The 24,685-nt window shown below is 35.9% G+C and overlaps 1 protein-coding gene across 5 annotated transcripts in view; it reads left to right on the forward strand.

Moving 5' to 3' along the window:
• Nucleotides 1-24,685, forward strand: part of CNKSR2 (connector enhancer of kinase suppressor of Ras 2) — a 273,141-nt gene that overhangs the window by 170,744 nt on the left and 77,712 nt on the right. For 3 of the 5 annotated variants that reach the window (XM_041741833.1, XM_041741838.1, XM_041741836.1), the window contains 2 exons: nucleotides 16,612-16,701; nucleotides 18,273-18,487. In XM_041741833.1, coding sequence (XP_041597767.1) covers nucleotides 16,612-16,701; nucleotides 18,273-18,487 — 305 coding nt within the window. The remainder of the gene's footprint in view (nucleotides 1-16,611; nucleotides 16,702-18,272; nucleotides 18,488-24,685) is intronic. The other 2 variants (XM_041741834.1, XM_041741837.1) reach the window with 1 other exon arrangement.

The raw sequence follows: 24,685 nt of genomic DNA on the forward strand, positions 1-24,685 counted from the left end.
CAATTTTTGTGTTTTTAAGAAGTTGGAAAATTTGAGTGGAAGTGGATTCTAAATAGGAAACACACATTGTATTTAAATCAGAGATGGCCTTAGAGTTACCACATCCCTAGGACTTTTCATCTTTGACTTCTGCTTTTCCATGTATGACCAAGAGAGTAACCCAGTCACAAATACTTTAAATTTATACATTGTATACGAAGATTTGCAGATTAATTTGCCTAAAGTTAAAGTAGTAAAGCTATGATCCCATTGCAAGAATGAATGGATTTAATTGGAACTCTATGCTCCTCCTTTTCCAGTTTTCAAACTAATCATTTTAGTGAGGAGCATAGAGAAGGGGAAAGACATGATCCTTGATAATTAGTACTGATGATCAGTGGGAGCTGAGCAGGACAGACAGTTGCTTTTAGCTTTTTTTTTTTCCCACGTGCCCCCCTTCCTTGTCCACCATGGCCATATGTCTCCCTCCTGTGGTCCCAAATGACTGGTCATCATGTACCATATTACATGTGCCTTATTTCCTTACAGCTTTTTGGTAATAATTATGAGAATATGTATGAGAAGGTTTGCCCAAAATGGTCCTAAAGAATAGTAACCATACTTAGCTTACCTTGTGTTATTCTCTGTACATGTGCCTTTTTATCATAATAATAAGTAATGATTTTTTTTAACATAGCTCCTCAGTTAAACTATTCTGCTGGCACTTTTTTTAAACTGTCATAATTTGAAGGTATTTGCACCTTTGCTTTTTCCCCCATTATAATATAAATGTCTGCAGTACAGAGCAGTATAGAGGCCTGCCATCCTTGTTATTCCTACCCCTGCTTTATCACGTAAATCTTAATTTTACTCATTCATTCCAAATACTTATTGACTACCTAGTGTTGGATAGGCAGTAATGTATATCAACTCTTTTTTATCTCTTAGAATGTTTTGGCTGCTTTTACTTATTTTTAAGTAGATAATGATGTTTAAGGGGAAATCATAGTCACCAGATGAAGTAGATTACCAATAACTGTATAAAGAATGTTTACTTGGTTCTTACTTGAATGGCTATGAGTTGTCAGTCCCTTCAGACTACAGTTTTAAACCACCTAGTGTCATCATGTTGCATCCTAGTTGTCATCATATATATAAGTATATATATATATAAGTATATATATAAGAATATATATATATATATATATATATATATATATATATATATATTCTTAAAATAGGGATAGGAAGTTTTTTAAAAAGTTCTTTTACTGGGGCAGCCTGGTGGCGCAGCGGTTTGGCGCCGCCTGCAGCCTGGGGTGTGATCCTGGAGACCAGGAATCGAGTCCCACATCGGGCTCCCTGCATGGAGCCTGCTTCTCCCTCTGCCTGTGTCTCTGCCTCTCTCTCTCTGTCTGTCTATGAATAAATAAATAAAATCTTTAAAAAAAAAAAAAAAAAGTTCTTTTACTGGGCAGCCCGGGTGGCTCAGTGGTTTAGTGCCACCTTCACCTTCAGCCCAGGGCATGATCCTGGAGACCCGGGATCGAGTCCCACGTCAGGCTCCCCGCATGGAGCCTGCCTCTCCCTCTGCCTGTGTCTCTGCCTCTCTTTCTCTCTCTCTCTCTGTCTCTCATGAATAAATAAATAAAATCTTTAAAAAAATAAAAAGTTATTTTACTTTTGATCCTAGAAGGTTGTTTGTTTTTATAACGTTTGAACATGAAATATGATCTGAACCATCAGTGGAAATACTTACAGATACTTCAGTGAAGATTTTCTAGCACAGCCTGTAGGTTGTGTCAGGTAACCAGTGAGTTAATGTATTAAAACCTTTTTAAAATCAGATCATAAGTAATAAATTCTGCCTGTCACGCACATTAATTTGTGTCCTTAATTTTCCCAAAGATTAATTCACTTCTTAATTCATTCAGTTAATATTTGTTGTGTACATAAAGTCATCCAGTCACTGTAGACTCAAAGGTGAATAAAACATAAATTTTCCTTAGAAGGTAATCATAACCAAGAGGGAAGAAACAAAGAGATGCATTGTAATAACTTTAGGTAAGTAGGAGTATGTGAACAGAGTAGTACAGTAGCCTGGGAGCTGAAACCCCAGAGTCTTCTTGGGAAGTCACATTAAAAAAGTGACATTTATGAGGAGTTTTAAATGATAAATAGTCATCCCCTAGGGTTTCTAAATATTAGTTATCCCCAAACCTAGATCTGAGATCTGGGGGTTAGTGTAAAATCTCTCAGCCTAGACCTGAAAGGTCCCAATACAGGTTATCCCAAAACTTGATAAGCAATTATCAATGACTTTTTTATTTAATCTATAAAGTGGTTCCATTACATAGACTTCCAAGTGTGACAGTATTTTCTTAGATTTTAAAAATAATGATAATAGGGGCACCTGGGTGGCTCAGTCAGTTAAGTGTCTGACTCATGGTTTCATCTCAGGTCATGATCTCAGGGTCCTGGGATCAAGCCCTGCATCAGGCTCCAGGCTCAGTGGGGAGTCTGCTTCTCCATTTCCCTCTTCCCCTCTCCCCCTCTTGCACTCTCTCTCTCTGTCTCTCACAGATAAATAAATCATTAAATAAATAAGTAATGACAAAAATACATGATTCTGTTGAAGCATATTATAAAAAAGCCTAAAGTACAAAAATGTTCATGTTTCATATTTTCTAGAAATGACAGTAATTTAACATGTTAGCACTTGTGTGATGCCTTAAAATGTAGTGAATAAGTCCTTTATGCTTACAGTGCTCAACTTACTTCATAGTCACAAATAACCTTATCTTATATATGAGCTTAGCCACCATTCTCTCCTATTAACTCCCCAGATTACCTCTTTTTTTTTTCAAAGAGGTTTAGAGTTAAGATTGTAAGAGTATAGATAGGATTTTGAGAAGCAAAGGAGAAACAGGATTCAGTTCTTATTATGTGCTTTTGGTTAAATATGTATATACTTATCAACTATCTTAGTATATTCATATTTTATAGTTAGATATATAAGACAAAAATATTTAGGGAAGCTCTGTCATTGAACACAATGGCAAGGAAACACACATATAAAGAAAAATACTCGAAAATATCCTAATTTAGGGAAGCTCTGTCATTGGACACAATGGCAAAGAAACACACATATAAAGAAAAATACCCGAAAATATCCTGGACTTTAAAATACATTTTTTAACCAAGGTTCTCATTTAATATCATAGACCCACTAGTTGTTGCTAAGAATGAGTTAAGAGAAGAACAATTACTTGCCCGAATCTATCAGAAAAGTGTAATATGGATAGACAGCAGATGGCCCTTCTAGAAATAAGTCAGTAATACCTGTTAGCTTTTATATATGCCAGGCACTGTGCTAAGCATTTCAAAGGCATTGACCCATTTAATCCTTGCAACAATTCAATGAAGTTGGTGCTCATAGAATCCTTGTTTTACTGATGGGTTAAATAACTTACTCAACTGGTAAGTGGTAGAGCTGGGATTAAATACCCATGGATTTTTGTGGGACTCTACCAATGGTATTAGCTAACTAAATGTGATGACAGTAACTTGCTAAATTGTAGAGAAATAATTTCCAGAAATTGTATCACTCTTTGCAAATTCAAGCATTTGATTTCAGGCAAGCAGAAGTAGGTCTGATTTTGTATGTTCTTGTATATTTCTGTATTTATTGTTACTAAACTGAACATGTTTTTACATAACCATGGCCCTGACAGACCTTAGGAAAAGGTAGCTAAATTGAGGGGTAAAATTAGCAATAATGTGTTATGTACTTTTAAAATCCAAGAACATAAAATGGGTTTTACTTTCCTAAAAAGATAGATGAGACGAATTTCTGGAAACACAGATACAGTGGAGGAAGCAGCTTAGATCAGTGGTTACTAGCACTGGCTGTGGCATCAACCCTACATGGTAATCCTGTCTTTTATCTAGTGTGAGTTTGGGGATGTTGGTCTCAATTTTCTCCCTTGTTAAATGAAGATGATAACACCTGTCTTATAGACTTTTTGTAAGAATTACATGACAACACATTGCAAGTTGCCTGGAAAGTGCCCAGTATGTGCTAGGTATTTATTTCCATTGTTGTCACTGTTGCATAAACTTTAGTGTTGTTAAGAGAATACATATTAAGTATTCTCATCTCACAGAAAACAAGGTAACTCTGTGAGGTGATGGATGTGTTAAAATAGCTTGATTGTGGTCCTCATTTCATAATTCTCTTTATATCAAATAATCACATTGTATACCTTAAATATATACAATTCATAGAATACCTCAATATAGCTGGGGAAAAAAAACAAAAGAAAATAAAGATCTCAACATGTAAATAGGAATAATATCAGCCATTTAAATTCTTTGAAGAATTAGATGGGGTGAATAGACGATGCAGTTTTTTAAAAAATAAATGTGAAAATTAGAAGAGGGGAAAGAGGACAGCATTAAATCACTTTAACTATTTGGTCTCATATGCTCATACTTCAAAGGTAAAGGTTCAAATTTGATGAAATCAGTTGCTTGGCAACTTTCCAGAATGGCCATATTCCCCATCAACTTTCCCTTTCACTGTTCACAGACTCTTTGCCCTTGCTATTCCAGCATACCACATTTCTATGCATAGAAACCCGCTAAAAGGTGGACACAGTTGGCTGAGTCCTTTTGTGGCTGTTGAGTGCTCATATTTTATAAGAATAGGAGGAACACATATTTTACAATAATATCACATAATAGTATTGGTTTGAAAGAATCCAGACCTTTTCCAATTTATTGAGAATCCAGGACCTCACAAAAAACACGTGAATGAGGGCAAGGCTGTTATTTTAGAAATGTTCCACATGTTATTTGTATACATTGTGCATTGAGGAAAATTAATTTCCATAACATTATACCTAACATTTTCCCCTCGAATAGCTGGGACAAGAGAAAACTACCATGTCCCATTTATCCACATGAATAGCAAATGGCTTGAAATGACTTCAAACAGCATGGTGAAGAACCTATGGGCAATGACACTATGAACTACTCTATCACTGTGAGGAGAGGAAATTATCTGTAGGCTCCAGAGTCTCTTATCACACTGCAACATCGTCTTTGTCTTATAATCTCATTCTACTTTTTGGCCAGTTAAATTATAATTAATAACATTATTCAAAACATTTCTTAAAGCATCACGTATACACGATACAGTCATACTTCTTTATTTTGGAATACTTCTCTCCTTCCTATGATTTTTAAATGTAAATTGTCTTCCTAATCAGATAAAAGTTCAGCTGTCATTCATCAGCTATGCTTTTAGAAAGAAAAGAAATTGAGATACTAACCACACAAAATGTCTTTGTTCCAGTAAAATGTACCACTTCCAAACCAGAACTAACCACAGTATTAGAAATTATTGAATCAAAAATGTAGAAATATGAGACGTATACTATAGTCACAGGAATTCTTCTACCTTTGGACTTAATTTGTACGGTTCATAAAGACTGCGTGTTGATTAGCTTCACAAAATAATTTTGAACATCAAACTGATGGTGATAAGGGACCATGTAATAATGGATAGAAAAGTAGTTCAGCAATATTTTTAGAGAAATAGAAACTTGTCTGTTCCTAATGTTAATATCAGAGTAAGCAGTGAGGGAAGGCACTCTTCCCTAATTTGTGTGATTTTACTTATAGAAATAGCAGAGCGTGTGTTTTGAAGTCAGAGGGATCTGAGTTTGGTGTCACAGGTTGGCCTTTAATAACTGATTGACCTTGAACTTGAGCCTTACCTCACTATGTTTTTGTTGCCTTTTTTTAAAAGATTGTATTTATTTATTCATGAGAGACACAGAGAGGCAGAGACATAGGCAGAGGGAGAAGCAGGCTCCCTGTGGGGAGCTCGATGTGGGACTTGATCCTAGGACTCCGGGATCATGCCCTGAGCCAAAGGCAGATGCTCAACCACTGAGCCACCCAGGTGCCCCTGTTTCTGTCTCCTTGTCTGTAAAATGGAATGGCAATATTACTTGTGGTGTTTCTATAAGGGTTAAATGAGATAATGTATGTCTGGCACTTAGGGCTATTCTTGCCGCATGGAAAGTACTCAAGAAATAGTGTCCAAATGGTATAATGAATTATTCCTGGTTATAAATGAAAATGTCCCAAAGATTTTCAAGTGCCTGTGGATCAATTAACACTTATCCTCTCCCTATGGAGGGATTTAATAAAGGACAAAGGGGCCGAAAGTATTTCCTTGTTTTGGTCCCTTTACCTACCCAATAACCAGCCACTTAAATCATAGCAGTTAAAAGAAATATGAATAGAATTGGTCCATTTCTTTTGGTTTGGTTTTGAAAACCAGAAGGAAGAGCATTCAAATAGGTAATAACGCTAAAAACTGCCCTGATCCAAATCTTCTTTTAAGTTCCATTGTGGAAACCACTAGCTCATATTCTGGACAGAAGGGCCTGAGTAGAACCTCACAGCATCAGAATTCTGAAAACAGTTTGGATCTTTTTAGGTTTAAGATTAATTGCTAGGGGAAGAAAAGGAGAACAAAAATGATATATAAATAAAATACTTGGAGACTCTCAAAAAAATAAAACCAGGCAAGAAAACAATCATCCTGAACAAATTAAAGTGCTAGGCGATGGATAAAATAGTAAGATTAAGGAAAAGGAACTCTTAACCAAGTTCCAGAGTATCAGTATTTGGGTAACATGGAAAGATTAGCAAACCCAAGTCAACAAAACTGATGCAACTGTCAGAGGAAAGAAGTCACTCAAAATGAATTCATCAACAGAAAGATATGAACTAGATGAAATAGTGATTCCCTTAAAGACAAAATGGGAAGCCAAGAGTAGAAACAGCCTAAGTCAGTGATTCTCAACTGGGGTCAGTATTGCCCTCCAGGGAAGATTTTCAATTTGGGGGAACATTTATAGTTGTCATAACTAGAGGTGGAAATGCTACTGGTATCTACTGGGTAGAGGCCCAGGATGCTAGTACACATCCTACAAAGAACAGAACAGCTCCCAGCTATAAAGAATAATCCAATCCACAATGTCAAAAGTTCTGCTATTGAGAAACCCTTAACTAACTTAAGAAGAATCAACTGCACACAGATTTAATATGGAAGCAGGTATATATGAGTATAAAATAAAAGAGCCCTTGTATGACACCGGGCCAGTTACCTTTTTTTTAATTCAAAGAATCTCTGAAATTATTGCCCTGCAAGGAGAGACCTACATTTAGTCACAATACAGTCTCTGGGCAGAAGTAATATAATGTTGTGTCTGCTCTACAATAGAAAACCTAATCATGGTATTCCCTGGAGCAGGAGAGGACCCATTGTCCCTAGTTGAAATCAAAATGCATTTTTCCATATGGAAAAAATATAATAAATGGCAGCTAGGTAAAATTTAAGAGTGGTTAGTGTGAGCTTTCACATCACAATGTGGATTAAGAATCCATCATTTTCCCAAATATGTTCTTCAGATGTCTAGTTCTGAAAAAGGATGTTTTTAAAAGAAAGAAGTTATCTGGTTAAATAAGATTGGGAAGCTCTGAATATTTTATCCCCTTCTTGGCGATTAATAAGTGCACATTAGCATACTAAATGCTTTGAAGGTCTTCTTGAATTTGGGTTAGCTTATTGTTTCCTGAATGTATTTGTACATTGTATCTTTGTCAGTTTTGGTCACAAAATACTTATTAACCTCTCAATGGAACTAATGTTTGATGGAATATATTTTGGAAAATGCTAAAATAGACTTTTGCAGCTCCTCTTAAAGATCCATACCAATGATAAAAGTTTGTGTTTTAAGTTCCAAACCTCTAACTTAATAGATAAGCATTTTGAAAGGCCTCTATTCTATTTCTTTTTTCCTTTGAGAAGGGGAGAAAGGAGAGGAGTGGGAAAAGAAAGAATCTTAAGGAGGCTCCATGCCTAGTGCAGAGCCTGATGCAGGGCTCCATCTCACAACCCTGAGATCATGACCTGAGCCAAAATCAAGAACCAGATGTTTAACTGCAGGCAACCTGGAAAAGCGTCTACTCTTAGGTCAAAGCATACCCAAGCAGATGGCTTGCTGAATGTTGTTTTCATTTCTATCTTGCAGAAAAGCCATTTTCTAGAATAAATCTTATTTGCGATAAAAAGTCCAAACTCAAGTAATAAATACTAACTGGAAAGATCAGTGCATGGTGTTCTATCCTCCAGGCTCCTTGTAGAATTAATGGTATCACTGCAAAACAATTTGCCAGAAATCATGGAGGAAATAGATCCCTTGGGGGGGGGGGAGAAACAAGGGAGGGTAGAAAATGTCAAATATTACAAAGAGTTCTGTTAAAGAAGAGATAACTAAAGATTGTACATTGATTATTTAATGACTAGAGATATTAGAACAAAAAATTAAGACAGTATACAATCATTTAAAAGTATACATGTGATAACCTAGCATTATTTTATAAGTAAGCTTATAAGTTGACACATCATGTCAAAGCAATATTTTTTCCATCTTTGTTAAGATGATGGATAGGAAATACAAAGCTACATCCACAGTTTATTTTCCAATCGTCTATTAGTACTTCACATAACTTCTAAGAACTTTTTGCAAGAGTAGCAAACTGGCTGGGAGGACACTTAAACAAAAGCAATATTCATACATGTCACTAAATTGTTTTTGAAGATAAAAGAATTGGATTTTTGTGTAATGCAATGGTCTTGAATTTGTCACCAAGGCAATCTGATGTAGCAAAGAGAGCACTGGGACAGGAAGTTAAAAGTATATTCCTGGACTGACTCCAACACTGACTACTGATGAAATCCTGAGGAATTAACTTTGGTGTGTCTTTTCAGTTTTTCATCTCTACCTTTCTTGCTAGTTTTACTGACTTGTGTATTCCCAAAGGAAAAAGTATGTGAAAGGAATAAAGTTATTACAAGATGTCATTCTGTTTATTTCAAAAGAGAGTCTTCAATTGATGGTCTTAATCATTGTCTTTTTCACTCTTCGTGAGAAAAGAGGACTCTCTTCCATATGTTGATAAGATTTTCAAGACACTGCTTTACTAAGATTTTTTGTAAAATATGGTGACTAATATTACACTGTATGTTAACTAACTGGATTTTAAACAAAAACTTGAAACTACAGAAAAAATAAAAGAGAGGGCTTTAATTTGTAGTTGTTTAACTTGAAAATGGAATATTTTTAACCAATAATATTTACATAGTCATGTCATTTTTCTTGTCCACAACTGTATTAATGCTGAGCACAGCATGGGGCAATAGTATTTTAGCATAGCTCATTTTTTTTACCCACCAGAGCCTTCAGAGGAGGACCCAGAAGTCTTTTGCCGCTTAAACAGTAAACCATCTGAATCTTTCCCAGTCCTCACACCCCTCTAATGTAGAAGAAGTAACTCTATGCACAGTGGCAGACATTTCAACATATAAAAACCTGTCTTTCCAAACTCTAATGTATACGGCCCAGTTGTTCTCTTGGTAGAATGCTTACAAAAGGCAATCTGCTTCAAAATATAATAGGCCTTGAAAACAAGTCTTAAAAGTTCCATATAATTTTTGATACAGTTAAAAATTTTCTCCAATAATTTTTACATTACTCCCAATTTAAAGTCTAGATCACTTTTAGAAAGCAATAGGAAAATTTACAAACAAGATGTAGCTTATTCTTTGAAATGAGATTTTGTTTTTGTTCTCCATTAATGAAACTGAGAAGAGCTCAAGTTAGTAATAATTGGGTTTCTATTTGATTTTGATTATTTAAGGCCTTAAAGCCAATATTTAAATAATCATCACATTGAAATGTTTACGATCCAACTTTTTCCCAAGCTCTTTTATCTAAAAATGAAATTTAAAAAAATATGGCCCTAAAGATCAAAGTGCCTGTTTTTACTTATTTTATTAGATCCAGATATGTTGCCTTTATTCTTAAAAAATTACTGACTTTCCATTCAGTTCCGTTTTATTCCTCTTTAAATGTGTGATTGTCTACCTTAAATTACCTCGGGATGTTTTCCTAGAAATGCAGTCAACCATCTGAAAGTAATTTTTCTGTCTGGTATGGGGGGAGTTTGATGGGTGGGTATATGTGGCATGCTTGTAGCTTAACATTCCTTACTACACTCATTTTCATCAAAATATTGGCTAAAATATTCAGAACAGATGTGTATATGTGTGTGCGTATGTATATATTTTTTCTCCTTAGACTAGAGAAAGCTTTTTTTTTTTTTTTTTTGTGAGCGTTAAAGGGTATGTCAGAATTCAGTAGAAATTCTCTAAAGTCTTTTTTTGACTCTTTGGCAACTGTAAGAGAGACGATTGCTTCTCAGATGCTGCTTATCACCCTAAAATTTAATGATTTTAGCATGTCTGAGGACGGAATTAAGAAGGGGGGTAAATACAATTGAAGAAGGCAGCAATTCAGTAGTATTTCAACAGACCTCATGGGTAGCCTAACATGGGAATGTTTCTACATATCAGGAAGCAGGATGCCTAGTTCTTTTTTTTTTTTTTTTTTAACTTTTATTGGTGTTTAATTTACCAACATACACAGAATCGGATGCCTAGTTCTAACGTGATTACCAAACTGCTCTCTAAGGCTTAGTTTGTTAGAAATGAAGGAGGTTGGTAAGGTTGACATCCTACATTAATAGAAATGAAGGAGGTTGGTAAGGTTGACATCCTACATTAATAGAAATGAAGGAGGTTGGTAAGGTTGACATCCTACATTAAAAGGAAGCGAGAAAGGGAAGGGATGGGAAGGAAAAATGAGGGGGAGGGGAAGAAAAGTTGACAGGAAGGAAGGATAAAGAAACTATATGTGTGAGGAAGGTCCCCTGTTTACTTTCTTAACAAATAACCAGTCACTAAGTATTGAACAGTGACTGTGTTTAAGGCACTGTACTATGCGCTGGAGATACCACAGTAAACAGAGAAATTTTCTTGGTGAAATTTACATTCTAGAAGAGAGGCTGAATTGAAGCAACTAATTTAATGAATATTTATTTGACTATAAATGGCACACTATGAGGAAAAACTATACAGAAAATGAGAATAAATACATAGAAACCCAACCTAGAGTAAGAGGTCAAGAAGAGCATCCCTGAAGAAATGACATTTTTGCTTAGCTCTCAAGAGTGTATGCGAATTTAGCATGAGAAGAGAAGAGGCAAACCAGAGGAGGACAATCCTGGGTGCCAGATAAAGGAAATGTTTCAAAGAAGGGAGTAATCCTCTGGTCAGATGCTACACATAAGTCAGAAAAGTCAGAGGTTCTAAGAATTGTCTATTGGATTTAGCAACATGAAGGTGCGAGTGACCTTGACGATAGCAATTTTGGTATAGTTTGAGGGCAAGAGCCTAATCAGAGAAGGTTCAAGAAAGAAAGAGGAGGCGATTCCACATAAAAGTGAGATCCTACACTATTTGTCTTTCTGTGTCTGGCTTATTGCATTTAGCATAATGTCCTTCAGATTCATCCATCATTACAATTTTAGCATTTCTATCTTTTTAAGGCTGAATATTACTCTGTTGTATACATATACTATATTTTCTTTATCCACTCATCCATTAATGGATACTTAGATTATTTCCCTGTCTTAGCTATTATGAATAATGCTACAGTGAATATGGGATCAAAGATACAGTATCTTTGAGATACTAATTTCATTTTCTTTGGATATGTACCCAGAAGTAGGGTTGCTGGATCATATGGTAGCTCTGTGTTGTTTTTGAGGAACCTCAATACTGTTTTCCATTTTATATTTGAAATTTGAGAACAGGTCTCAAGTATTCTCACCACACATATACACACATACAGATGGTAACCATGTGACCTGAAGGATGTGTTAACTGTATTGTAGTCATCATTTTACAGTGTATATGTGTATTATGTCATCACATTGCACACCTTAAAAAGTCATGTTGTACAACTTTAATATATAATATTTTTATGTCTCGATCATACCTTAATAAAGCTAGAAAAAAAGGAAAGGAATTAGAAACAGAGAATATAAATGAGTTTTATATTCTAGGAGTTTTTCTGTAATGGAGAGCAGAGGAATGAAGTGGTAGCTGAGTGGCAGTTTGCTGGTGAAGAGAGGTGGTGTTTTTGTTTTTTAAAGATTGAAGAAATTACAGCATGTTTATTTGCTATTTGGAATCATTGGGTATTAAGGGAAGAATTTATGCTGCAGGAGAAATAATTGAGCATTGCACAGGAGATGCCTTTGAGTAAGTAAGAGGGACTCAGATTCAGCAAACGGCCCAGTAATTTGGGGGTATCCCTAATGTCCAGCATCATTCCATTCAAGCATTCAAAAAAATTTTTAATCAATACCTGCTCTGGGTCAGTGTCTTTGCCAAAAGCACTCATAACAAAGATACCTAAGACCTAATTTCTACCAAAAAGTAGAAAAACCTTTAACAGACAGATATAATATAATAACATATAATAATGCATATATACCAAAAACACTATGAAAAATACCAGAAGGGTGAGCAATTAGCTCCACCAAAGGGCACTGGAGCATTTGCAGTAGCACCAAATATATGCTTTATTATCTAAGGGAAATGCCAGTTTATTTTCAAGCAATTCTGTACAGTAAAATTAAAACATAGCAATTTCATTTTAAAATAAGTACTTTAGATCATTATAAAGTACTCCATCATTGTCAGTATTCTTTTTTTAAGATTTTATTTATTTAATTTTATGTATTTTAGAGAGAGAGGGCACAAGTAGGGGGAGGAGAAGAGGGGAGGAGAATCTCAAGCAGACTCTACATTGAGCATGGAGCCTGATGTGAGCTCGATCTCACAACCTCGAAACCATAAGCCAAGCTGAAACCAAGAGTTTGGATGCTTAACCAGCTGAGCCATCCAAGCGCCCCTCATTGTCAGTATTCTTAAAATTATATTTAGTGTTCTATTTATGTTTAATTATAGCTATATATAGTCATAATAAAAAAACCATTTGCCATCAATTTCAGAATAAAAATGCAAACAAAATCAAAATTAATTATCTTTTAACTCTATATTTATTAGAATACAGTAAGAAAGGCAGTGCATAATACTTGCCTCTATGAAAACCCAACTTAGAAAGAAAGCTCCAGATGTGCAACAGATATGAAAAGCCAGGTAACAAAATAGTTTAACTGTGAGACACTAGCACAGAGATATCACAAGGCTTATAATAGGGTGTCAAATGTACTCTACAATTAATAAATGATTTATGGTTGGAGGAATAAAATTAAGAGGAAGTGGCCAGCAGGATTTTTGAATGGGCTCTTTTTTACTATATTCTTGGCTATTGTTATTAATTTTTATCATGAATTAGTAAATACAAGTGTTACTACATAAAGAGATGTCTTAACATTTTTCAGATTATCTTTCAGAGATTTATTATTAGTATAAGTACATTTCCATAAGGAATGAGTCAAATGTGTTTAAAAAGCCTTTAAAAGTCATTACAAATGTAAAAACACTTTATATATATTAATAATAGTGTAAATTTGATTTAAATCAAACAATAATGCTTATAGTACTCTTTTTTTTAACCAGTTGTACTGCAGCAATAAACCATAAAGTTCTTTTTCCATTTGAACTTTGCTGTTTTGTGAAATTAAAGTCCTGCTAGACATAGGCAGTGGCAAACATCTCCATACTGCAATTCAAGATCTCTGTATTTGGAATTAGAAATTATTTAAGCCATTGTCTTTTTTTAATTTGCCAAGGACTGCTGTTTATATGAGTGTTACCTCATTCTGTTTTATTAAGTCTCTTTCAATTTTTCAACACAATTAAAAAATTTATGAAAGTAGTAATACTTATAAGCAACATTATTTCTTATAACTAAACAAATAATACTTTTTAAAATAATTATTTTTCCTTGCATTGATAAATTCATAGCTTTATAACTACTAAAAGCAAAAGCCCTGATGTCCTCCAGAAGTGAATGTTAATTAAGATTTTTATCTCAATTTTTTTAATTCAATACCTTTTTCTCAATTTTACCTTAGCCATATACAACATACTCTACTAATAAGTCACCAGAAAGTCAGTGTTTAATCTTCTGCAAATTTTTCCTTATGGTTAATAATATAACCAGACATATCAAAGGCTTAATTACATGCCTCAATGACTTAGTTCCTTGAGAATCTTGGAGGAGATTTACCAGATGCAACGAAATACAATTACGTATTTCATATTCCATATGTGAAGTATGTTTCTTCTTGTTCTTGTGCATATATATTTGACTCCAAATAACCAATCAATTCTTTGAAAAGTATCAAACTACTTTATATGTACATATAATAACATATAGAGCAAGAAAAACAACTGCTTATTTATTGGATTGTTACTTTCCAAAGGATTTTCTTGGTGGGATGTAGAAACAGGGTTAGAGCTGTTAATTGCTTCAGTTTCAGTGTGCACGTGCTGAGATGGAGTTTATTTTAAAAAACAGAATCTAAAGAAATAAGTTGTAGGAGTTTTGAAAACACAGAATTCAGAACATTGAAAGTCTGGAGGATTGATTCTGTCAGGCAGTTGAATAGACATGACAAAACTAAATCTTTCTTGAAAGCTTTACTCAACCCTGGGAAGGAAGGATATATTGACCTGCATCAGCTCTCCCAAAGCTCTCCCTTTGTAAAAGTGCAAAGATCTACTCAGAATTTTGGAATTGTGATTATTTATAAAGGTGTTTGCACACCTTGAAAGGAAGCCACATTTAAATAAACACTACATTTATTGGCTCATTAATAATTTTATCATATTTAGTTCATCTTCAGACTTTCAAAGAGCTTAGCAAAATATATTAGGTAAACTGTCACTGTACATAATATAAATCCATAAGGTTACCTTTTCCTTAGGAACAGAATTAGGAGTATTCTAAAAGAATTTTTTTAAATACATGGACTGATCATAGTAATTGGTCGTGAAATTTAGCTGGGAAAGGAGGGAAATGAAGAGGATATACAGTGACCAAGAGGTGCTGGAAGGTGGGAACATCAGTAGATTAAGGAGGAGGATTTTTGGACTTGGAATACTATGAGGATGGCACTAGAAATAGGTGCCAGTTGGTAGGTGGTAGTTGAGGTGGTAGTTGAAAAGTGGGATCTAGAAGGGACTACAGCCTTTGCAGTTGACAAGTTAAGCATATGACCACAGGAATGGATGGAAGGAGAAAACCTCAAGAAACTGAGAGACCAGAATATTGGCGAGTGAATATTGAAGTCATCAAGAATTATGGGCAGAAGTGGTGTTTAAGTGCCTGGGTTTCAACCCCAACTGTGTGTCATTGGGCCAGTTACATAACCTGTCTCAGTTTCTTCATCTGGTAAAATGAAGGTAATGATAATATATTTCTCACAGCGGGGATCCCTGGGTGGCGCTGCGGTTTGGCGCCTGCCTTTGGCCCAGGGCGCGATCCTGGAGACCCGGGATCGAGTCCCACGTCGGGCTCCCGGTGCTTGGAGCCTGCTTCTCCCTCTGCCTATGTCTCTGCCTCTCTCTCTCTCTCTCTCTCTCTCTCTCTGTGACTATCATAAATTAAAAAAATAAAAATAAATAAATCTATTAAAAAATATATTTCTCACAGTTACGAGGATTAAACAATGTAATACGTAGAAAACCCTTAGACAGTATTTGGCATATGGTAAATGATATGTAAGTGTTAGTACTGTTACCAAGAGCATCATAACCAATCATTATTATGATCCAGTCCCGTATGAGTTTTGGCTTTTCATTCATTTAAAATGTATTCAGCGGTTATTATATGCCAGGCATTGTGCTAGATATCCTTTTTAAACTTTTGTATGCTTTTCTTTGACTCTTTTGTGTTTCAAGAATTTCAAGTTGATCAAAAATAATATACTGCAGCCTCACCAAAAAGTTATCCTTAAAGTCTATGCCATGAGTTCTGCTTGCTAAAGTAAAATGCTATTTAGTAAGAACACAGAGGGAAACAGGACAGGCCAAAGCAGTGATTCCTTGGATCTGGAAACCAGACTTGTTCACAATAGCAAGAGATGCTTGGGGGCAGACCCAGCTATAGGCCATAAAAGGGATGCTGGCCATATTGCTAAAGCATGGTGGTATATCCAAAAGGTATTTATTATGATAGGAGTTAGGAGGCAGTAAGGATGGGAAGTTCACATTGTAGCCTTCCAGCATGCCACAGTGGGTTAACGTCCTTGCAGGCAGGTTAAACACAAGGGGCTAGTATCGTGGAGAATGGCTATCAAGATGTAGACGTGTGGGCACTGGGGAATAAGACAGAGATCCAGTGACTGAAGAGAAAGTAAAAATCCCTAAAATGTGATACTCTTTGTAAAGGACCATATCCTTAAAGTCTGGGGCTCCTAAGAGAGCAAACCTAGGCTGTTCTTTATTATTTATGAAAGGATGCCTTAAGATTGCATTATCACCTGGCCAATTGCCACAGGCAGTTTCACCTTCTGGCTCAAAACACACATTTTTCATCTACACAAATGCCAACCGTAACGTTGCATATGAGTGAGTGTGTTTTGCAGACTGCAGCTAAAAATCAGTGTTAAGTATGAGCGGACATGGGGAAGAAAAACAATGATGTGAATTTTGTTCTCTGTGTTTAGGCAAGCTACGACCTATATCTATGCCAGTGGAATATAATTGGGTGGGGGACTATGAAGATCCAAATAAGATGAAGAGAGATAGTAGAAGAGGTAAGTGTTCTAGAATTTCAGTGTAGGCTGGGTTGTTGGAACAAAAAGCAAATTTAAATGTTCGTTAAATAGGTTGTCATGGCTTCAGGGGAAAACGTCATTCTCTCACTGACTTTATGATACACCCAAACCAACTCAGAACAACGTTTGACTGTCTTGATATATTATTAAATAGATATCTTCTCTGAATGTCTCTTAAGGGATTCAGGGTAGATAAGTACAGTGTAAAAAAAATAAATAAATATCTGATTGTTATGTGAAAGTCACTATTTGGAAAACAAGGTCAGAAGTGTGAAACTGCATCAAAGAATTAAGTTCGGTGAATAGGAAGTTTGTGATCAGTCCCCATTGGTCCGCAATGCAACCTCACTACATTTGTATGAGTACAATCTTAAAATGAGTATTGATGTCCATGAGTAAAGTTAATGGAAACTTGGCCAGTGACTCTAATGAAAACCATATAGAAATGGAAAAAAAAAAAACGCTTTGCTTTTTTTTCTCTTCTGTTTGCTGTTCAGGGTTATCTTCTTACTTGGGGGTGGGCTACACTTGAAGTATCTACCAAAAGTAAGTTTTTATGTTCACTTATCCTGCTATTGAGGTGAGCAGTAAAAAGAGCCACTGAAAGACTCACTACTAAATGGGATTCGACCTGCTGTGGCTATGGTGGGCTACTTCAGCTTTCTGAAACAGAGAACCATAAAGTTGTAGATGAAAAATAAAACCAAGCAAAAAACTATTCATAGGACCTCAGCTCACTAAGCTTCCTTCATAATTTAGCTAACCAATTTGCCTGTTAACTTCTAGCCAGTGTACAGAATTTACCACACAGGGATAAGCAAGCATGAATATCTGCTTCGTTAGTCTACTTAATTAACACTTATTTCATGGAGTGAGCATTTCAGAAAATGTTGGCAAATACAGGAACATTGACAGATTCCTTTACATCTATGTATTCATTCCATTTTCCAAACTTCAGTTTTCTAACTTCATTTGTGTTACAGAATTAATCAAGAAAACAATGAAAAGAGAAACATAGATCATATGCCATTGCTGAGTCACTATTTTGGGACTTCATATAATAGCGATAACTTGGGGGGAAATGCCTTATGAAGTCCTAAGTGCTGGCTATTCAGTGAATGCTATCAGTTTAAGCAGAGATTCTATGAACTAAGTTTCCTGACCTTTGGTTCAAACTGTGGGCTTTAACTTCTGCAAGGATGCTAGTCTTTTATAGGTCAGTGTTTGTCATCAATTTTTAGCTGAATCCCTCTGGGGGAACTTCTTAGAACTTTTATAAGCTGCACACACCAGAACTTCTAATTCAAGTTTTGCAGTGATTCTCATATAGTTGGTCCAGAGATAAAACTTGTAGAAATAATCTGTGGGATATTTCTTATTGCCCTGTGATCCCAAATTATTAAGATGCTCTGTATTTTTACTACATAGGTATTTTATAAATTAAATTAAGTTACATTTCTGAAATGAAATCTAATAGCACAATTAGGAAAGAGTGGTAAATTTGGAATATTTGCATATTTACATTCGTGTATTCATCTCTTTTTATATAGAAAACTCTCTCCTCCGATATATGAGCAATGAAAAAATTGCTCAAGAAGAATACATGTTTCAGAGAAACAGCAAAAAAGACACAGGGAAGAAGTCTAAAAAGAAGAGTGATAAGAGTAATAGCCCGACTCACTATTCATTACTACCTAGTTTGCAAATGGATGCATTGAGACAAGACATCATGGGCACGCCTGTGCCGGAGACCACACTGTACCATGTAAGTAAAATTCCAAAGACTCTGTGCTATAATTTTTATTGGGAGCCTGGCAAATGACTCTTTTGGGTAGATTCCAGATTACTTATCTTTATCCTATTGCCAGATTTTCATAAAAGATCCTAAGTTTAGGAATGTCTTTAAAAATCTTGATGGCTTATTGATTTATTCTTCAGTTCATATATTCAGTGAATGCATATGTTGTAGCAGGTTTGATTTTTTAATGAAATAACATGCTCAGAATTGATGGAGAATAATAATTAGCTGGTTAATCATCTATAATAATAAATATTAGGTGGATAGCTATAAAATTCAACATTAAAAATAGGATTTTTAATATATTCATGAGCATCTCCTCCTAGACTTGGAGTACGGTGCTTGAGGTAAAAATGAGAACACATAGTTAGCATATGGAGAGAAAGACACACCAAGAGCTCCAATGTAAATTGATTGTTGTGGTGGGTAGGTGCAAGAAGTATAGGAGGAACATGGGAGAGGAGGGCCTTAGCTTTCTGGGGAAGTGAGAAGAAGCTTAGAATGGGGAGTATTTGAGTGAAGAGTGAAAGATAAGTAGCAGTATTTGGGGGGGAAGGTATATGGAAGTGTACCACAAATGTGTGAGAATATGGTATGTTCCAGGGACTTCATGTTGCTCAGAATTGCCAGTTCATTCAAAATAGAGGGAAAACACATGAGGATGGGGGGGGTAGATGGGCCTACAGAGGTAGGCAGGGCTTAGATCAGGAGTTTTATAAGAAAATACTTAGGCTAATTATTGCAGTGATCAAAAAAAAAAAAAACTACTGAAGAACTTTGAGCTGGGGATTCAAATGATGAGATTGGCTTGTTGGATCTCTCTGTTGCAGAGTACTGGGGAAGAGGTAGGAGGCCAAAGTCAGAGCCATTACGCCCAGGCCAGGCAGATGATAAGAAACTAGGACAGTGACAGTATGGAGGCTGAGAATCTTGTTAGCCAGAACATTCAGTTGATGAAATCAACCCATTGTATGTCATTTTGTTGAAAAGGGAATTTATCATGCCAATGGAATGAACTATGGCTTCTTACTAGGAACCCTTAAAAAACATGCATTACAAGTTCTAAAGTAATGTGAACAACTGTGCTTGGTGGTCAGAGTATCAAAAAATTTCAATCTGTCAATGCAGTGGAAGGTATACCATCTAAGGATACAAAATGTGAGAGATTTAGTAACTTATACTTGAGTTACTTTTCCGAGCCAGTCTTTTAAATCATCTGCTTACTTCCTCTAGAGCTCTCTCATAAAACCAGAGTATAGAAAAATCTTTTCATTCATCTGGGTTAAAGAGAGCAATTAGCACTTCTAGCTGCTCCTTCTCTACCCACCCCCCAGCCTCTTCCTCTCTAAGAGAATAGTGCCCATATGAAAACCTGCTCCCCTAAGTGACTGACAAATCCAGTGACGATGTTTGCCACAGCCATTTGTAGTCGGTATGAAATCAGTATTCTCAACTGTATGAAGGGGGTCACTTTTGCTGTCACTAGTCAGAAATTCCATCTGAATATTGAGCTCCCTATAGAATCTGGTGCTCCAGTCCTAAGTAATGTTGTCCGAACAAAGACCTAAACATGAGACAGCTGGTCTGTTTAAGAGGGAACTTCCCAGGGCTGGAAAAGGAAGAAGAGGCCACTTCACCCAGAGCATGTAAACTATTAAAGAGTTTAGATTTATCCTAAGAGGAGCAGTAAGCCATTGAAAGCACATTTAAACACTCAGCCTTTGCCATCCTGTCAAGCACATCTGGATAGGAGTATACTGTTTGAGGAAGGCAAATAGATGAATATTGTGGATTTTGAGCTATTAATTTATGGAAGATAGTAAAAGGTGAATCAAACTGATAATCAGGAATATCCTGAATATTGAATATTGTAGAGGAGTATAAACTGTTACCACTTCTCTGAAGGGCATTATTTAGTTATATGTATCAAGAACCAGGTGTAGTAACTTCACTTCTAGAAGTTTATTCTAAGAAAGATATGAGTCTACTTTTGACTCCTACTTTTATGTTACCTGAGTCTGTAAGAAGGTGATACTTATTCCAACTACCTTTTGACAAAGGAACAGGGTATAGTAAGGAATATTGTTAATTGTTGGGGAGGGGGAAGTCTTCTCATGTAACACTGACTCTAGGATTAGTAGGCTTGACACTTCTAACTCTATTCTCAGGTTTAAAAGAAGCTAAATAATTGTTAGCCCCAAAGTGCATGCCTAACCAATGTTCAAAAAAACAAAACCTGTATTAGTGGTGTTTTCATTAGGCTCTCAGTTCCCCTGAGGACCTTATAAGGCTCGCACTAATTTAGTACCTTCACAGTTATCAAGAGAGCTTCCACATTTGTTCATTTGTTACGTCTTTCAACTTCACAATAACCACATTGGCAAATGGCAAAACTCAGAAAGGTTAAATGATTTATTTACCCAAAGCTGTGTTGCCAAAAAGTGTGAGAGTAAGGACTAGAGATCCCAGATCACCTACTTCAGTGGTGTTTGCACACTCTCCCCTGCTTTTCTGTGCATGGAAGGCATTCCTTACACAAATGAATTTATGCTTTAACGACCAATTGCGTGAATTTTGAAAAAAGCTTCACTTTAAGAAACATGTGCCTTCATATGTTGATTTTAATAACATTTTCAGTATCTGGATTGACTTGTACCCAGATTTCTCTTTTGCTCTGTGTTACTATTTTTCATTAAGTTCAGGAAAACATACAGATCTGCTGCTGTTATAAAGCACAAGTAGTTATTTGGCATAATCTATTGCTGAGACTATAGATCATTGTAGTTAAAATTGTCTGGACCTTGGAGGCAAAACAACATATGCTTAAAGTATTGCTTTTTATATTTCACAGGAATTCTTGGTTTTTTAATCTGTTTATGCACACCTATTTAAAAATTAAAGGATTTTTCCTTTCGTTAAATTGCCTGGAAACACAAGATCAATATCAATATTTAATCACTTTCATGAGGAACCACTAATCATTCTTACTAATTATTCCTTTGGATAACACAGCCATTTTTAATGAACTAGGGCTTAAGTGGAAGAGGGCTCTAAAGATTTGAGTCCTGAGTGTCGTAGGCTGCTATCTCTGCTGTGATATACTAGCTCCCTGTGGTCTGATTTCACATTTAGACAAAATCTAGTTGAATTTAATAGTAGGATTATATCAACATTAAATACCTTGTAAAGAACTTACCAAAAAAATGTAGTCTATGTGGTGGGGGTTGGGGAGGGGTGGAGAAGAGAGGTTCCCCATAAGCAGACCTAGATTATAATCCCCATTGGTCTATTTTGGAAAGCAGCCCAATAAAAATACACAAAGCAAAGCAAATACAGTTTGATCTCACTGTTTGACTCATTCCTCTTAGCAGTTATAGCAGAAATGTGTATATAATAATAAAGAAGATTGAGAAGTTTATGGTATCATAAAATATACAGTTTTTTATTAGTTCTATGTATTATTCAAGTATTTTTTTTTTCTTAAACTTGTCTAACAGGCACTCACTTACTATGTCCTGACTACCCTGGTCATCCACCAGTCTTTGCTACCTCTTTCCTTTTTTGACATGCTGTGCCCTGTACTGAAACTGCTTTTTTTTATACCTTTTCCCCCCGGCTGACTCCCATCTAAACCTGAAATTACAGAGGGGCTTTGCCTGATCACTACCCTCTAAACTCAGTTCAGCTTCACCTATTATAGCCTCTTAGCACCCTCTATATTTTCTTCAAAACCTTTTTTGATTTATGATTATATACTCATTTATGTGACTATATGCGTGGTGTCTTTCTCCTTTGTACATAGTAGGGAGGGCATGTCTGTGTTCATGACAAGAAAGGGAAGTTTTTCCATCTTGTTCAGCACTATATTTCAATGCGGAATATAGGTATTGTATCTTATAAATGCTCAGTAAACATGAGACAAATAAATGATTGACTGAATGTGACAAGAACTTCACCGCCTTTCTCAGGCTCTCTCATTTGATGTCCTCAGCCTGCAGACAGCCACCTCCATGTCCTGCCCAACACAAACAGGCCTTCAGTTGGAGTGTATGAATAGTGGAAGTTGCCAGGAACTTATTACCATAGGTTCAGTGTCCCATGTGCCTGTGGAGAGAGCCCTTGGACTCTGAATACCTTGTCATGTTTATCTAGTCCATATTACTAAATCCTGCTTTGCTTTATCGATTAACATTCCATTTCACTCCAACGATTGGAACCCTGCCCTTACTGGCACCTCTGCCAAGGAGCATCTGGCTTGGTTTACTGCTACAGAAGACAGGCCATGTGGAATCTACCTCTGGCTACCCACCCATTTTAGAGTATTGGAAACACCTCGTGACTTACACTTACCATGTTGGGCTTCTTATCAAAGCATGTCCCAGTTTGCACCTTTAATCAGGGTGATTTACAAGACTTCTCTGCTTCACAGGTGCCATTAGGGCAACAGGATTAGCTCTCCCTCAGCCCCCACCCCACCTCCTCTACTCCAGCTCAGAGATTCAGTCCCAGCTTGTTCTTGCTTTCTTCCTATCACTGCCATCTCATTATGGAGGTCACAATATTCTGTCAGCCAAGCATGTTGTGGTATTTTTCAAAAGACTATAACTTTATTTTACCTACTCACTGATTCTCTGTCTGAAAATATAGGAGTCGTTAGCTGGCAAAGCCCTCATCTGACTTTGAGAGCAGAGGAATAAAAGGCAGGCAGCAGTGTGTATATGTGTGTGTGAGAGAGAGACAGACAGACAGAAATTTAAATGTAGTGATAAAAGCCTTTAAATAAAGAATGATTAGATTCAGGTTTTTTTTTCCTTAATAAGATATACATATGACAACTTGCTCTCACATTAAAGCTGCTAAAAAAATCCATAAACAAAATAATAACTTATTTTAAATCTATGTGCTGAGATGCCAAAACAGGTAAAATTTGATTATGGATCCAGGCAACCTGCATGTATACTTCCATAAACTGATTAATGTGATTTTAGATGGCTTATTTAAAACAAATTTCGAGCAGGTGCTCCAAAATCTGGATAATTTCCTAACACTCCAACATTTATATGGTTTGTCTTTGTTTAGGATATAAAAGCAAACACTCAGTTGTTGTTTTATGTCTAATAAATACTTTTAGCCATCCTCATCAACTTGTGAAGGTATTTTTGGTGGAACTCCTGGAAGAAGGAGGTGGGGAGCTGTTAAAAGACATTTTTTTTAATTTTACAAGTAGATGAACATTATGCAACAGACATGCTTCTAGGTAATTTACACGTCTTAACTCATTTCATCCTCATAACAGCCCTGTGAAAAAGGTTTTGGCGTTATTCCCATTTTATAGATTAGGAAGCTGAGGCCCTGGATTAAATAAATAATAAGTGATAGAGCTGGGATTTGAAAATTAGCAGTCGGCCTCATAGCATACTGTCTTGCCCCTCAGAAAAACCCACATAATTTAACAGAAACTCTATAGCAATTCTAGTAGTGTTAACCATCTGTAAAGCTCAATCTAAGTGCTATGGAATATATATTAACTAATAATAATATTGGAACTGCTGCTACTAATAGTAGCTGTCATTGATTCATTGCTTACTAAGTTCCTATACTAAGAATTTATACACATTATCTCATTGAATCCTCAAGTTGACCTTGTGAGGTTGCTACTATTATTATTTCTATTTTGCAGAACTGAAACACAGAGTTTACCTCACTTGTCACACAGCTAGAAAACAGCAGACTTGAAACACAAGTGCAACCAGTCTGGCTCCAAATTTCACATTTTTAGATGAATAAAGCCATTTCTACTATGAGTAATATTTTACCATCTATTAGAGAAGACAGCTACTATTTTCATTATGATGCAAAGTATGCTATATTGTCAGGATATAAACATTTATAATTAAATTTATCTGCAGTCATAAAGGTTGGTTTGTCTAATTGCTACCTGACTTGGCTGCATTATTTCAGGATCAATGAAACTGAAATAAAACTAAAGTTTAGTGGCTAAAAAGCCATCTCTGACCCAACAGTTATTTATAATAACCACTTTCTCTGCATTTTGACTTAACCCATCTGGACAACGGCTATAGTACAGTGTGACATGATGTTTCTCTTCACCATGGTATATGCAGACATGTGAGATGTCCATTGTAAACATTATTGTACTCGTAT

Source organism: Vulpes lagopus, chromosome X, assembly GCF_018345385.1.
Source record: "Vulpes lagopus strain Blue_001 chromosome X, ASM1834538v1, whole genome shotgun sequence".
NCBI lineage: Eukaryota > Metazoa > Chordata > Mammalia > Carnivora > Canidae > Vulpes > Vulpes lagopus.